The sequence below is a fragment of the Pleurodeles waltl genome, chromosome 5 (genome assembly GCF_031143425.1).
Source record: "Pleurodeles waltl isolate 20211129_DDA chromosome 5, aPleWal1.hap1.20221129, whole genome shotgun sequence".
NCBI classification, from domain to species: Eukaryota; Metazoa; Chordata; class Amphibia; order Caudata; family Salamandridae; genus Pleurodeles; species Pleurodeles waltl.
This window is the reverse complement of record NC_090444.1, coordinates 1,097,363,489-1,097,380,866: the sequence shown is the minus strand read 5'-3', so window position 1 is coordinate 1,097,380,866 and position 17,378 is coordinate 1,097,363,489. Positions and strand designations below refer to the sequence as shown.

At 47.0% G+C, this 17,378-nt stretch overlaps 1 protein-coding gene across 2 annotated transcripts in view; it reads left to right on the top strand.

Annotated features, from left to right (window-relative positions):
• PDE10A (phosphodiesterase 10A) overlaps positions 1 to 17,378 on the top strand; it is a 1,332,617-nt gene that overhangs the window by 958,746 nt on the left and 356,493 nt on the right. For both annotated transcript variants that reach the window (XM_069235310.1, XM_069235309.1), the window contains exon 14: positions 5,144 to 5,286. In XM_069235310.1, the coding sequence (XP_069091411.1) occupies positions 5,144 to 5,286 (143 nt within the window). The remainder of the gene's footprint in view (positions 1 to 5,143; positions 5,287 to 17,378) is intronic.

Below are 17,378 nucleotides of genomic sequence, written 5' to 3'. Positions count from 1 at the left end.
TAAAACACCAAAAATCCAATTAGTAGAATCAAAGTAATGCAGTTTTAAAGGTTTAGGTAAAAATAGTGCTTAAAAGCACAAAGCACCAACTGTGTTTATCTGTTGTTGCAGGATCAGGGCAAAGTCACAAGTTCTGGCCAACCGCAGTGGAGCGCGTGTTGGATACAGGGGTCACGTTAGGCCTACTGAAAATTGTGCCTGCTGTGTTGCTTCTGATGGGGACCACAGCTGGGCCTGCAGAGCACGTGTGTCCTCACTTCCAGCGGTCCAGGACTTGGGAGGCACCACTTGGGGTTTTGGACTCTCAGCAGGCAGATTCCAGGTGCAGGGTTTAAGGGTGTTGGAGCTTGTTGTGTCCTTGTAGCTCAGAAAAGGAGGCCATCCAACTAGTCCTTGAAGTCACTTTGATGGTCCTGGGTTTAAGGAACATGTCCAGTCTTCCTACCTCAGGTAGCAAATCAACTGGACAGCCCTTCTTGCAGCAGGGCAGTCTTTTCTTCGGAGTCTTCCATAGGTCCAAAGTGATCTGAGGAACCAGTTTGAGGATCCATTTTTTATACCTGTTGTTCACTTTGAAGTGGGAGAAACTTCTGTAGTTTCCCACTACAGAGGTGTCTGGAATTTCCTGGCTCCCTGCCCTGGTCCCGGACTGTCTTGGGGCACAGTACGCTGGTCTGAAGGCACCAAATGGTTAGAACAAGAAAATGGCAACTTTCTAAAAGTTGCATTTTCATAATTGTGACTTAAAATCCAACTTCACCATCAAAGAGAGTTTTAATTACTCAGACACCAAAAATGACTTTCCCACAAGCTCCTAATCAAAAGCTATCACTTACTAAATGTAATAAGGAAACAATGTTATCCTATGGGAGAGGTAGGCCTTGCAATAGTGAAGGATTAACTTGAGAGTTTTTTACTGCCAGTACATGTCCAGCTTTTTAACTACAACACACCCTGCCCCATGGGCTGTTGTAAAAGAGGCTTATTTTGCCAGGTTGAAATGGCAGTTTAAAACTGTACACACCGGCTGCAATGGCAGGCCTGAGACCGGTTTTAAAAGGCTACTTAAGTAGGTGGCATAGTACATAGGTGGCTGCAGGCCCACTAGTAGCATTTCATTTCCAGGCCTGTGGGTTCTTGTAGTACCACTTTACTAGGGGCTTACAAGTAAAATAAATGTGCAAATTGGATGTAAGCCAATTTGACCATGTTTAAAGGAGAGAGCACAAGCACTTTAGCACTGCTTAGCAGTAGTAAAGTGTACAGAGCCTTATAACCCACAAATACTTTATTAGCATTTCACATAACAAGAATGTAATGATGTGTTTTTTACGTATGTGGTTGTTTACTATTTCAGTGTTGATAGATTTGATGTGTAATTAACCCCTATGCTGGTAGGCCTTTTGTTCCCCAGTGCTGACACCATTTATAACTATTTGGGGTAGTTTATGTTAGGGCTCCATAACATTTTTTTTTATTTTTTGTTTTAGATAAGGTATCCACTCCAAATTTGCATCCTTTTTTCCACCATCATGGGGTTTCTAAAGATAGCCATGGTTTACGGATTCCCTTGGAGGGGACCGAAAAAAATTAGGCAAAATATAGCATAATTTTGAGTTTAAAAAAAACTGGAAAAAAGTGCTCCAGATGTCTGCTTTTTTCTTAAAAATGTTCTCTGTGGGTGGTTTACTGTGCTGAAATCACCATTTTCAGAGCTCTCATGAGCATGCAGAGCTCAATCACAAAATATGATTTTGTACCACAGTTTTGGCATTTTTCGTAGAGGTAGCCTGTTTCCTATATTTTGTGCTCTCACCCTACCTCCAGTTTGTGGCAGAAACCATTGTGCAACCCATGGGTGATCCACTAAAGCTGTACATTTCTGAAAACTAGACACAATTCCAAATTAAACAAGGGACCATGTGTAGATCCCTTAAGGTTTTCCAAAGGAAAATAACTGTTGAAATAAAGAAATATTGAAAATGAGTAGCAAATAACAGGCATGCATAGCAACATTTTAATCTAACTTTTTGTCATGATTGTCAATTGACAAAAGCAATATATCATTAAGTTCACTAGATCTGGTTGCAGTGATGTGTACAGTTAGTAGGTTCTCTAAGAACCCAAGGTACCCAAAGCAAAACAATTGAGCTGCATCGTAGAATGAGTATAGACCAATTCTTACAGCGAAGTAGGCAGAGTGAAAAATGGGTATCAAGGAAACATATGTATTTCTGGAATGGGCACAAGATATAGAATTTAGGAGCAATGGTTATTTCTACATTTCTGAATCTGTGGGTGCCCATACTAGTGTATGATTTAGAGGGTAGTTTTCAAAATGTCATCTTTATTATACAATGGCTTACATTTGAAAGGTACAAATGCAGCGAAATCCAATTGGTAATGACAAATGTTCTATTATTCTATGCTCCCACAAGTCTCCTGATAAAAATGGTGTCTCACTTGTATGAATAGGTCTAGTGTCAGTCCACACACACCGGCAGGCAAGCGCCAGTCCACACACCGGCAGGCAAGCGCCAGTCCACACACCGCCAGGCAAGCGCCAGTCCACACACCGCCAGGCAAGCGCCAGTCCACACACCGCCAGGCAAGCGCCAGTCCACACACCGCCAGGCAAGCGCCAGTCCACACACCGCCAGGCAAGCGCCAGTCCACACACCGCCAGGCAAGCGCCAGTCCACACACCGCCAGGCAAGCGCCAGTCCACACACCGCCAGGCAAGCGCCAGTCCACACACCGCCAGGCAAGCGCCAGTCCACACACCGCCAGGCAAGCGCCAGTCCACACACCGCCAGGCAAGCGCCAGTTCACACACCGCCAGGCAAGCGCCAGTCCACACACACAGCTAGGCAAGTGCCAGTCCACACCCACACTGTGACGCAAGCGCCACTCCACACATGCTGCCAACCAAGCGCCGGTCCACACATGCTGCCAACCAAGCGCCAGTCCACACATGCTGCCAACCAAGCGCCAGTACTCACAGAGCTAGCCAAACATCAGTACATGCAAACCATCAGCCGAACTCATTTCACACACACAGAAACTTTCCCTGGTGTCTAGTGGTTTTCGGCCCCCCTTGGGGGCAGGTGGGCCTACAAATATGGCCAATTTGCCCCCAAGGTGGGCAGAAACGTCCAAAATGCATGCTCCCAATAGAGAGCAACCCTCTCCTAAGGGAGTGCTTCCTGACATTCATATGAATAATATCCCTGGTGTCTAATTGCTTCCTGCCCCCCGGGGGCAGATCGGCCTAAAAATATGGTCGATCTGCATCCTAGCGGGGCAGAAATGGCCAACATGCATACCCCCCCAGTAAAGGGGAACAACCCTTGCCTAAGAGGCTGCTCACCAACCTTAATATTAATAATATCCTTAGTGTCTTGTTGCTTTCTGCTCCCTTAGGGGCAGATCTGCCTAAAAATATAACAAGTGTGCCTCCAAAGGTGGCAGAAGCAGCCAAAATGTATTCCTCCATTAAAGTGGAGCGACCCTTGCCTAAGGGGGATGCTCCTCGACATTCATATAAATAATATCCCTGGTGTCTAATGGCTTTCTGCTCCACCCCCCCCCGGGGCACATGGGCCTAAAAATATGGTTGATCTGCCTCCAGCGGGGGCAGAAATGGCCAAAATGTAGGCACAACCGTAAAGGGGAGTGACACTTGCCCAAGTAGCCGTTCCCCAAATGAAGAGTGCACATACAAAGTGCACAGTTAAATCCCTGGTGGTCCAGTGGGTGCATTCCTTTGTGCGATTTCAGCTCCAATTCGCAATCACATATCCGGAAGGAACTGCAAAGAGACATTGGGGGAGAGCCTTTCCTTTCCCCGATGCCTCTTTGCCTGCCCCACACACACCCAAGAGGGAAAAAAAACTACCTTCCTCCAACTGCGCTGGAAGCAGATGGCTTCCAGCTCATTCTCTGCAGGTTTTGATGACGTTGGCACATGCCTGCATTATCAGATGACTATGGTGGGTGGGTTCAGCAGTGGCAACGGAAGCGCTTCTGCTACAATCCCTGGTGGGGGAACTACAGGGGTTGTCCACTGGGGGACAGCCAGCGATTCAGCCGTGGGTGGGTGCAAGGACAGCTTGGAGCCGTCCTACACACAGGCCCACCATGACACTGGATGTCTCCATGTCACCTGACGCATGTAAGGGGTTAAAAAAGTGTCTGGTAAATTAAAAAGCAAAAAAAAAGCTATTTTAGTGGCTAACTGCATATTAACTACGGTGGAGTCCTGCTATGTAGTTGAAGTTCAAGAGTAAGCACTAGCAACATAAGCACAGGCACATCCTAACATGCTGAGACATATTCTCACATGACCATGTGCAGCCTCGTATGCTCATTACTATCTCATATCCGCATGTACCACTCGTGTGAAGTATTGCCTCCTCGGGTATCCATCCATAATATATTTGGCCCAGAATCGCAGGCCCAGTATCATATATGCTACACTCGTATGCCCCAGATGCAGCCTCATATGTATACCCTGTTATGCCCATTTCAAACCTAGAAACTTGGAAATTGGTGAATGTAAATACTAGTACAGGATGACTACAGATTATGTACAAACCGACTGAAACAGACAGATGTGATGGGAGAAAAAGATTGAAAAGTGGAAGTCACAGCCGTTTTTAGTACGAGACATGAACCCTGTGAACGGGGAGGCAATGATACTGGGATAGTGATGCATAGATACTGGTATGGTTAACATGGACACTGAGGTAGGGAGACATTGAAAAGCAGATGTTATTTTGGTATGGGCAAAAGTCCTAGAAAACAAAGTAGTGGTATATGTAGTGGTAGCACTCCACTATAACATTCCTTATGTGAAAGGAAATGGGCCTATTTTGCAGTAAAAACTTAGATGACCACTTTGTGAACTATGACTACATATATGTAAACATTATATGTATTCATATCAGATCCGAACATACCTGCCTATCAACTGGCTGTCTGCGAACCCAAAGCTTTACACAATAGGTGAGTCTACATTTATAGCAATCTATGCATTTATAAATATGTAGAAATGTATGTGCTCACTGTATACTTAAGTATAAAGTTGAAGAATAAAGATGATGATTGAAAAAGGTAAAACAAAAACTGTTTTTCATTTCAGATGTATCACAGAATTCGCCATTCGGAGTGCATTTACAGAGTCACAATGGAGAAACTTTCTTATCATAGCATTTGTACAGCAGAAGAGTGGCAGCACCTTAAGCACTGTGAACTCCCAGCAACACTCTGCAAAGAGATTGAATTGTGAGTAGTAATAATATTATTGATTATAATAATGCGTCTTGTAGAACACATGGCTACTTCTAACGAAGTGTTGCAGTGCCTAGGGTACTAACTTAAGGGAAAAAAATGTTACCCATGCTGCTGATTAGGCCTTCGTTAGAACCAAAGAGCCAGGTTTTCAGTTTTTTCCTGAAACACATTTCAGAAGGAGCTAGCTGAAATTTAGCAGGGAGGGAGTTCCATAATCCGCTGCTCAGACTCAGAGGCTATCAACAGGGCAGACTCAGTGCTATAAGAGGGACAGAAGCCTGTTTGAGTTATGTGCGGAAGCTTGTTGTCCTCCAAACAAAAAAAAATGGAGAGCTGCCTATTCATGTGTTATTCTGCTATCGTAAAAAAGAGAGGCAGCAACGATATAGGCCGGTAGTTTTCAGGCTTCGATGGATTAAGCAAAGGCTTTTTCAAGAGAGGTGTGTTTCCACTGCTGGGAGACATAGCTGGAGGGCAGGGAGAGATTAATTAATTTGCGCACAACAGGTTGAATTTTCGCGCTTCCATGCTCCAAAATGGAAAGAGAAATTATGTCTGTCGGAGAGCCAGTTTTGACAGAAGAGCAAAGGGGAGTTAATCTCATATGAAGAATAGGGCAGAATTGTTGAAGCTTGAAAGTATCAGCAGAAGAGTCAAACCACTTCAACTGAGGGTGACTTCTGGCTTCCTCAGGAAAGGAGAAATAAATGTTCTCCACTTTATCAGAAAAGGAAACCAGTGCATTGCAGTTTTCTTCAGAGGGGAGAGATGAGGGTGGAACAAAGGATAATGAGGTAAGTGATTTAACAATCTGGAAGATTTAGCAAGAAGCATTTTTAGTGGTTTGGATTTCCTAAGAGTCTCTTAACAGTAGTCTCGGCAGGACTGATTGATGAGCTGGTGATATGCTATTTGATAGAGACTTCTGGTTGCAGATTCCTTACCTAAGAATTTCCACCAGGTGTCAGTCTGGATCCAGAGATTTTTCTCCAGCAACACCCCGTGTGCTGTTATGTGGCGTCGGTCAACTCTGCGTCCATCGTTGGCATCGTGTTCGCCGGATATGATGTCACAGGTTGTATATAGATGCCACCCTGGCGCGCTGAGGTCAGTTCTTTTATTTCCACGCCAGCCAGCGGGCAGAACCACAGTCACTTTTGACTGGCTGGTTCGACGTTTGTCAAAGATTTTTTGACATTCTGGTGCATCAAGATGTTGTAACACAAGATCGGCTTCAAGCCCTTAGAACCCTGTCATCGGATGATGCACCCTGTGTGTTTTTGGTGTTTGAAGCATGATCAGAACCCGAAGTGATGCTCTGAGTTCCAGGCCATGAACCCTAAGGTTTTGAGGGAGCAGTCCATAAAGCTTCTTGCGACCCGGTGCTCGTCTCTCTCTCGGTCAGTAGAAAGGTCCCAAGACTGCTCGCAGAGCCCACACTCTTCATTGTCCCATTCAAAATCTTCAGGACACTCAGGTAAGCATAAGAAGAAGTCAAAGAAGAGCAAACGTTCAACTTCAACCTGTCGTTCTAATGGCACAATGCGGGAAAAGGAGTTGTCACTCCAAGCATCTGTCCTCTGAGCCTACTTGTGGGTCAGCTCCGCACCTCTCCAAGTTCTGGGACCCAGAGCCGCGCCTGCCCAACTCTGTGTTCTATGAGGCCATGCGCCTAATTTTTTAGGCTGTCTGACCCTGCTAGAGTGCATTTGGGCCCCATGAGGTCGGAAGGGGCCGCTTGGATCCTGCACCGGCAGCTTTGGCCTAGGCTCTGGAGGGCCCCAGGGATCCATTTCTGGATCCGCATCGGTGTGCCACTGCGACCGTCCCTGAAGATGGTGCAGATGTTGAGGCTCCCGATACCGCCCGGGCTGACATCGATCCCATACTCATTGCCGGACGCCGATTCTGACGGGGACCTTGCTCCCTAGGCCGGATTCAGATGCTTAGTCTTATGGGTACAGATATGGTGAACGTATGGAAATGTTGTTGAACCCTTTTTGAATACGAGCTGATGACCCCATGGACTGGGCTCAGGACCTGGGTGAAGCCAGTGGTCTAGACACTTCCCCTGACGCTGGCTTGCTTTCTCCCCCTACCATGAGTATGGAGAAGGGAGCGTCGTATTTAATGGTGGTGAGGAGAGTGGCCAAGGTCCTGGGCATCGAGCTGCCTTCTGTGGCCATCAGGACCAACCTCCTCAGAACCCCTTTTGCCCTTCAGTGAGGCCCTCACTGATGTCCTGCTACAAACTTGATCCATGCCCAGCACAGGGGCCCCTGTTAATAGGACAATTGTGCACTGTCATAGGCCTGCATCTAATGACGCAGTCTTCCTGACCGAAAACTGCACCCCTAAGAGCTTGGCTATCTAGGCCTCTACATTCAAAGGAGCTTTCCCTTCCGCACCCCCATCTAGGCAATCCAGAAGACAGGATCAGCTAGGGAAGAAAATGTTTTCTTCCTTCAGTCTGGCATTGTCGTCATAAGCACTGCATGCCTTTAAGGCTGTTATTCCGATACTGTATGGGCCATGGTTGTGCCAGTGCTGCCACAGGAGGAGGCCTAGGCCATTCTCTCCCAAGCTGTTGCTGATGTGAGAGAGACAGCTAAGTTCACCATACGATGTGGGCTTGATACGAACGACTCACTGGTAGATAGGTTTCAGTCTTTCCCTACCTCGACGACTTACTGTTGCAGGTGGGCTCACCCCAGGCTGTCGTCTCCCACCTCCAGACTACGGCAGACCTCCTACATCTCTTGGGGTTCACTATAAACGTGCCGAAGTCACACCTGCCTCCCTCCGAGATGCTCCCTTTCATCAAAGGTGTTCTGGACACAGTGCAGTTTCTGTCTTGTCCTCCCGAGCGGCGAGTCCAGAATGTTAAGGCTATGATGCTGATGTTTCATCCTCTATCCTGGATATCTGCAAGAAGGAATCTGAGGCTGCTGGGCCTCATGTACTCCTGCATCCTGCTGGTGGCACATGCCAGATGGCACATACAGGCTCTTCATTGGGACCTGAAGTTCCAGTGGGTGCAGCATTAGGGGAATCTCTCCAACATGGTCCTGATCTTGGTGAGAACTACGCAAGATCCACAGTGGTGGCTTTTGAACCATGATTGGGTCAGGAATAGATCCCTCTCCCTTCCCCAACCAGATTTCACAGTAGTGACAGACGCATCACGTCTGGGATGGGGCAGCCACATGGGAGAGGTGGAGATCAGAGGTATCTGGTCTCCCCGGATCCAGGCTCCATATCATTCTTTTGGAGCTCCAGGCAATCAAGCTTGCATTGAAAGTATTCCTTCCCCCTCTCAAAGGGAAAGTGGTGCAGGTGTTCATGGACAACACCACAGCCATGTGGTACTGCAACAAGCAGGGTGGGGTGGGGTCGTGGACCCTTAGGAGACTCTTTCAGCAGTGGGGAGAGCCTTGGTTAGATCTGTTCGCTTCCGCATAGAATGCACAATGTTAGCTGTTTTGCTCGTTAGTTTCTCCAAGGCGGCACTCGCTCGGCAACGCTTTTTGTCTCAAGTAGAAGTCAGGCCTCCTTTACACCTTTCTGCCAATCCCATTTTTGCCCAGAGTTCTCAAGAAGATCAAGAAGGACTGGGCCCAAGTAATTTTTGTGGCTGTGGGCTAGACACAAAGAGTGAGGTATCCTGAAATCTTGCCCATGACCGAAGATCCTCCAATGAGAGTGCCCCTTTGGGAGGATCTTCTGTTGCAGCAGCAGAGAACGGTTCTCCACCGAATCTGTCCAGTCTCCACTTTCTTGCGTGGAGATTGAGTGGTGGCAGTTGACAGTTTTTGACCTTCTGTCTGTAACACTATCTTGGCAGCCAGGGGTCCCTCCACCAAAATGGCATATTCGTCATGGTACATTATACATTGTAATGTACATTTATAGAATTGTCTCACAATATTTACTGTATGTGTGCACCTTTTCGTTAGCATTATACATTATTCGTATATGTCAGTTTATACATGGTCACCCTATTTAACTCCACACATTTAACATTCCTATCCTACTCACTATTTAAAACTTGACATCTTGGTCTCGTGTTGGTAGGGTGCGTTAGCCGCTGTGTAGTAAACTTTAAATGTTTATCTTTGCCTCCTTATCTCTGTGTTATATATGTTGTTTGAGGACTTTCCATTTACCATTACTCATGTTTAGTGATCGTACTTCTATAGTGTGTTTCTACGTATGACGAGTTATTGGTATTAATAATCTTGTTTTTACCTCTGTGGCTGCTGATCAGTGATATTCCTATATCTAACCTGAGTCTCTTCCTTTTCACATATTGTCTCAAAAGTGTATCAGGTCATCACAGTCCTGAGCTATAGGATGGCCTCTCATTCCTCTACTCTCCTCCCTTCAGAGCGCGGCACTCTCTGCCCTTCCCCATTCTATCACTTCTATACTCCATTGGGTCACCGTGGGGGCTAATGCGGCCTTCCAACGCCTACTTAGTAGGTGTTTTGCCAGTATGAGTGCTAGGTTTATCAGCCTTGGGAGCATTTTCTTTTTACTTGAGCATGGGAGTAGTCCAAGCATGCAGACCTCTACTGTATGGTATGTAGTGCTTCCCGTTGTTTTTTCTCATATAGTGTGCACTCCATTCCAGTATTGGGCTATGCCTGGGCAGGTCCAAAGCATATGTAGGAGTCCTGCCTCTTCTATCCCACATCTGGGACATTTGGATGACACTTTGGGGTACAGTAGATGTAACTTGTGTGGTGTGAGGTATGCTCTATGTAGTATAGCATATTGAATATGAATCTTGTGTTGCGGGATATTTGATTAGGGTATTTTAGTATTGTGGCCCACTCTTCATCCGGTAGCTCTTTGTCAATATCTGCCTCCCACTTACTTCTAAGTGCTGTTAGGAGTTGTAATAAGTGGACTCTGAGTCCCTGCTAAAGCCACTTTATCAAGTGGCTACCAAGGCCTATGGTGTGTATAGTACGTACCAGAGCATGTGTAGGGGGTTCCATGTTATCCGGGGCCCAGTGTCTCTTTACATAATGTGTTATATTAGCATGTAAAAGGAAGAGTGAAGATGACAGGCTGTGTTTGTGGATATAGTCAGTATGTGTGAGCAAGCGCTGGTCTTTGAACAGTGAACTAACTGTGTCTATCCCATCTTGAGTCCATTTTTGTATTTGGACACAGGTTAGTGTACCAGCATTGACTGGTAGTCCCAACAGCGGTATATTAGGAGAGTAAGGGATTGTGTTAGCTGTGTATCTGAGCGACATTTTCCAGTACTGTAAGGCCACTCGTAATAGGAGTAGTATTTTCTCTGGAGCCTGGGATCCTGGGCACAGCAAGGAGTGTATGCTGCCCCTGTCCAGCATTGTTTGGGTGTATTCTATTTCTTGCAGGTTTCGTCCGGCCAGCCAATATGCCAGCCATTGAAGTTGGCTCACCATACAGTAAGCCTTGAAATCCGGTGCGCCCATGCCCCCTTGATCTACAGGCATCTGCAGCTTGGCCAGGCTTATTCAATGCCTTCCCTTCCCCCAAACAAGTTCAAGTAACATAGAGTGAAGTGCCTTAAAATAAGTCTCTGGCACTTTTACTGCAAATTCGTAAAATAGTATAATAGGCGGGACAGCATCACCATCTTGGCCACTGCTAGTCTGCCTGCAATTGATATAGGCAGTGTTATCCAAAACTGGATCTGCGGCCTAAGTGAGGTCATTGCTCTAATTAAGTTACCTTCTAGCAAATCTGTTGAGGTACAATAAATTTGTATACCGAGGTATCGGAATGTAGTCACAGCCACTTGTAGTTGTTTATCTCCAAATGCCATTACACTACCCACATCTGATCTATAAAAGGCAAATGCTATAGATTTATCAAAGTTTATGGCCAGCCCGGATAGTGGTGTGAACTCCCGAAATATCTGTGCAACGGTGTCTGGGTTGTGTCAGAGATCTTTTATATACAGTATAATGTCATCTGCGTATAATGATACCGCATGTCTCGTATTCGCTACATCTATTCCCAAAATCTCACCATCTTTTCTCAATCGTTGTGCCAAGGGCTCTATCGCCAGGACGAACAGCAGGGGGGACAGCGGACATCCCTGCCGAGTGCCTCTGTGAACATGGTAGGAGTCAGATGTCTTGTCCTGTGCGTGCTCTAGCCGTTGGTGCAGCATATAGTAGTCGGACCCATCGTATATAATCGTGGGGTATCTGAAATTTCTCCAATACCTCGAACATATATTCCCAGCTTAGAGAGTCAAAAGCTTGGCGGAGGTCTAGCGAGAGACAACCCCCTCAGGGGTATCGTCCCTCGGCAGCGTCCATCACATGATATAGTCGGCGGATGTTTAGGGAAGTGGTCCGTGACTGAACAAATCCACATTGATCCGTGTGTATTAAACTGCTGATATAACTGAGGAGTCTTTGCGCTAGTATTTTTGCTAGTATTTTATATTCTGTATTCAGTAAGGACAGTGGTCTGTAGGATGAGATATCTGTTGCAGCCTTTCCCGGCTTTAGGAGCGAAGTCACTATTGCTTGTTTGGTAGTGTCTGGGAGGTATCCTATTGATAACGAGGCTTGGTATAATCTTTCTAAATGTGGGGCAAGCTGTGCGCTATATAGAGCGTAAAATTCGGACGGAAGGCCATCTGATCCTGGCGCTTTATTATGCGCCATGTTTTTTATAGTTTCCCGTATCTCCCCCTGCATTATCTGCACGCCTAGCTTTAGCCTGGCTTCCTCGTTAAGTGTCGGTAGTTCAGTATTAGCGAGAAAGGAGTTGATTTTTATCCGGTCCATTACTGGTGGCGTGGAATAGAGCGTTGTGTAATAGTCTCGGAGTGGCACATTTATTTCCAATTGTGTGGTTATATTAGCACATTGTGGTGTGCTAATATGCAGGATGGGGGTAGGGGATAGCTCTTCCTTTATAAGGCGCATCAGGAGTGTCCCTGCCCTGTCCCCTTCGCTGTGCGCATGCTCCCTGTATTTAGCGTAGTCAAATGTCCTTCATTTCTCGATGAGTTCTGCATGTTCAGCCCTGGCGTCCTGCAATTGCTGAGCTTTAGGGGGTTGTAATATTGACTCTTTTTCTAGGAAGCCTAGCCGGTCCTCTACTTGTTGGAGCTCACGTGCCAGTATCTTCCGCACTCCTGACGTTGCTCCCAGCAGTGCACCCCTCACCACTACTTTAAACGCCTCCCACTCCATTAGTGGAGAGGACGCTGAACCTTTGTTATCATTAAAGAAGTTTGTGATCACCTGAGTTATTTCTTCCCTCAATACAGCCTCCTCTAATATCGATGGCTGCAGGCGCCACGTGGGGATTGGTGTAGATAGGCACCCCATAACAGGGTCAGCTCTAAAGGGTTATGGTCTGATAACGTTTTCCCTAAGTATGTAGCCTGGGTCATTTGTGCCTGTAGCAACAATGCGGTCTAGTCTCATGTGTATTTTATGTGGGTGCGAGTAAAAGGAATACTCTTTCATACCGACATTTCCAGCTCGCCATATATCTGTCAGTGACCAGCCTTATAACCAGTTCCGCAGAGCGTCAGCTTGTCTCCGTGCATTAGTGCCAGATAGTGGGGGGGGGGTGCGGTCTAAGGCAACATCTAACACTGCATTGAAGTCGCCTCCCAGCACCCACGGGATATGCACCCATTGTAATAGCACCCTTGACAGGCGTTCCAGAAAGGCGTCCTGTTCGCTATTCGGGGCATATATGCTGCCTAGTGCCATAGGTATCCCGTCTAGGTTACCCCCTAATCAGGGCGAACCTGCCCTCTTCATCTATCTTGGTATCTGTTACCTCAAAAGGTACTCCCGCCCGTATCCACACTGCCGCGCCTTGCGCAAACGCGGAATATGAAGTGCGTAGGAATTGCCCCCGCCACTTTTTGCAGAGTCTTATCGCCTCGTGGGAAGTGAGGTGAGTCTCTTGCAGATAGGCAATGTGTGTTTTTCGACGATTTAATTGGGCCAATATTCTATGTCGCTTTTGAATAGATCCCATTCCCCGTACATTCCAGGTGATAATGTTGTACTCGCGTATAGAAGCCATTCAGCGGTACTAAGATAGTTATCACTCTCTTGGCCCATCTCAGCCTATGTTCCCCTTGACATACTATGTATGATGTATATGTTGATGTTGAACTTTTGAAATAATAAACAGTGCCATTTACTAACCGCAATACTAGGCAAAGCCAAAACCGGCTCTGCCAAACATTTGTGCAATATTGAACCATTATTGCAGAACAAAGAGAATAAAGAAAAGTTATCCAAGGAGCCTACACAATGGGGTTGTACAAGATGTGCGCTCAGTAGTTCTTGTCCGTGGCCAGCGGGTTTCTCTGTATGTAACGAAGATCGAGGAGCTCCCCGCCCGAGCCCGCCATTTGGGTAGGGGGGGTATGATCCCCACAAAAGATGGGTGCATAGTCGGTGCTAATGTGGAAATTTAATCAGTTAGAGATCTCGTGCTGCCTGCAGGGTGACGGTGGGAAATAAAGACAGGCTTTATCCGACGCCACAGTGCTATCCATTGACGAGGCAACGCCGCGTGGAGAGGAGTCTACTCCCTGCATAGAGTATGCTGACTGTGTGGCATCATTTTGACCTCACAGTACTTGTAGAGGTGTTGTGCCTGTTGTTTTTCGCATCAATTGTATTCTGTTTCGCTTGTCTCTGCGGGGCTGGGAGAGCTGTCTCGGAGGAGGAGCATCATTTTGCTCACTAGACTTCGAATGCACACACTAAATCAGGTGTTTCAAAGAAATGTGTTTTTTTATTAAATGTGATTCGTAATCGGGCAGGGAATAATAGGGCATATGTTATTCCCTCTGCACGTAGTCGTTTCTTTACTGATTGAAATGACGCTCTGCGCTTCTGGACTGTGTCAGTGTGTAGTCCGGATAGAGGGAGATTCGGGTGTTATCCACAACAGTGGGGTCTAAGTCCCTTGCCGCTTGCAGTATAATATCTCTATAATTCAGTATCCGTGCAATTAATGGGCGTGCTGGTGCTCCTGGTGGAAGTTTCCTACCTGGTATACGATGCGCTCTCTCTACTGCAAAGTATATTGATAACCGGTCCATTGCTATCGATTTCAGCCAGTCTTCAATGTATTGTGTGGGGTCTCTCCTCTCCTTACCCTCCGGAAGGCCGATTATGTGGACATTATTACAGCGCAATTGCCCTTCTGCATCTTCGTCCCTTTCCTGCAAAACCTCCACTTGTTGCTGAAGATGTTCGATGGTATTTTTATTTTCCCTGTGGGTCGGGAGGATCTCAGCGGCGCTTGTTTCGGTCTGTTTTATTCTGTCTGACAATTTCCTTTGGTCGTCTTTCAGGATACTCAATTCTGTTGTAATAGCGCCCAATCTGTGCTCTTATCGCTTGTCGTGAGTCTTTAATTTCCTGCAGGATGACGTCCAGCTTATCCGTTTGGCCTTTTGCAGATGTCATCGGTGAGGGACTCTCAGAGATCGGTGTCTCCATGTCCTCAAATTGCTTGCCCTTTGTACGGCCCATAGTTTTATGTCACTGTGACGTTTCCAGTTCAGTAAAGCAGTGACTCCCGCCGTTCAGGCAATTCAACAGGGGAACTGCGCCAGTTACGGTTTCTTACCACACCTCTATAGCTTAATATTGAGTATTTGCATTGGGGGCACTCACGTCATAACAGAGGTGCTGTCTGGTTGTCTCGTCGCTGTTTAGCGCCAAATCTGAGACCCCTTTGGGGTGCAATCTACGCTCTGGCGCGTAACATACGCATTCCGCGCTCACAGGGTTGGAAATGTACCATTTAAGTTTCTTTACTTTTGTGTTTGCCGAGTGCCACTGGCCCTGCTGTTCATTTGTCCCCTGGTTTCACTCTATATGTCTTATCTCACTCCGCCCGGCTTCTCCTTAGCGGGGAGGAAGGGGGGGTACCGGAATCTACAGTGACCGGAACACCTCCGTCTCGGATCTCGCTTGTGATAGGGATTGCCCCAGTCTCTCCGGTGCTCCTCGCATCTGTTGGAGCACGCTCCCAATCTCCCGGCTTATTTTGCCAGACTTGGCCCCTCTTCAATCGTTGCCGCCCCGCATTGGCCCTTCCTTCTGCCATACTACGTCGCGCGCCTTCCACAATATTTTGCTGGAGGAGAGAGGAGGGGCGGGGAGGCCCAGGCCGGCCGTCTCTGCAGATCCACCGCCACGGCCCTGATCTCAGCATCTGATGTTAGCCTCTATCGCGCGCACCGCGGCCCGGCTCCGGCCCAGACCGCATCCCGCCTCACCTCGGCCCTATGTTGTAGGCCCAGCACTCGTATGCATCCAGCGGCGCCTACGCGTCCCCAGTGGTGAGCTCAAAGTTCGCTCCACAGATGCTCCGCATCATCCCGGCACTGCGATCGATCCGGGATCCGTATATGGCCCCAGTTTTCTCTGGATTATTGTAGTTTGGCGGGCTCTGGTCGGGAGCCCCTGAATCAAGCGACCACCATCTTGGGCGGTTAGCCACGCCCCCCCACGCTCGTTTCCTGATGTGTGCTCCTTTCGAGTCACTTCACAACTGTCCACTTGGACTTCTTAGTGTAAAGACAGCTTTCCATGTAGCCATCACTTCTGCCCGCGGAGTGAGTGAGCTGCAGGCCCTTTCCTCAAAGCCACCTTTCATTTCCATCCATCTTGACGAGGTGCTTCTTCGTACCAGGTCTTCCTTTTTACCTAAAGTGGTCACGCCTTTTCATGTAGGCCAATCCATCACCTTACCTACTTTTTACGTGCCCCCACATCCTTCTGAGGATCGTACCAAAGTGTTCTGAGTGAATGATCTACTCTTTGTGGGTTATGTTTGGGGCAAAGAAAGGTTGGGCAGTGCAAAAGAGAACCATCTCCAGATGGGTTGCTCTCTGCACTAAAATGTGCTACTCATTGGCTAAGTAGCAACCTCCTGGAGGGTTTGCGTGCTCACTCCACCAGAACAACAGCAGCAACCACTGCGTTAGCATGTTGAGTTGCGGTCCTGGACATCTGCCAGGCAGCAACATAGTTGTCATTGCACATGCTCACTAAACACTACTTCCTGGACTGTCAGGTCAGAAGGGAAGGGTACTTTGCAGGACATCCTAGTATGATCTTGGTTCATAGACACACCTACGGGCCTGGATTGCTTAGTTATCATTTCTAAGAGAAGGAATCTGAAACTAGAAGTCTCCATCAGATGAACAAGTTACTTAACTTAGGTAACAAATTATCTGGTAGAGACACATTCTAGTTCCAGCATCTTTACTGACCCACCCATCCTCCCAGCTGTGCGAAGTGATTTCTAGGTACAGGGACTTTCATTTCGGGCCCTAGTTGTGACTCACCAGAGTCAATGTTTTTCATACTCCACATTTCTGGCATGGAAAGTAGTAAAAAGAAACTGACATCACTGTGCCAGGGTTGCACCTATATATGACCCACAACTTCATATTTGGCAAACACGATGCCAACAATGGATGGGGAGTCGACTGACACCACCTAATAGTGTGCAGGGGTACTGCTTGAGAGATACATACTGATGCCTAAAGGAAATTCAAAGGTAAGGAATCTGCAACTAGAATACGTCTCTACCAGAACTTTTTATGCCGTCATATTATCTGCCCTGCAACAACGGTGTAAATATTTACTCCAGAGATGCTCAAGCCTCTTACATTTCTTTTTGAGGACAGAAGTGAGGGCTTTTGTTTCCGTGCGATTTGTTGAACCAGAAGGGCAATGTGGTCTAGTGCTTCACAGAACTAGCTAACCAGTTTTGTGCTGGTAATGCTTTATTGAATGGTGGGAAGCCAAGTCTGGCCCTCTGCAGCTCACCCCTTCAGCAAAGACAAGAACACTTTGTCAGAGTGCCTGTTTAATGCTAGCTCACTGGAGAAAGCAATTAATGTGTAATTTGGAGCATATATTATGTTTCAACTCTAACATGATTCTGCACACCCTGATGTTTTCAGCTATAAAAGCATGGTGCATACCTGTTTTCAAAAGGCTTAATTTATGGTACTATTCAAACCCATTGTGCTTTTAGCACCGGGAAGGTACTTGTGACCA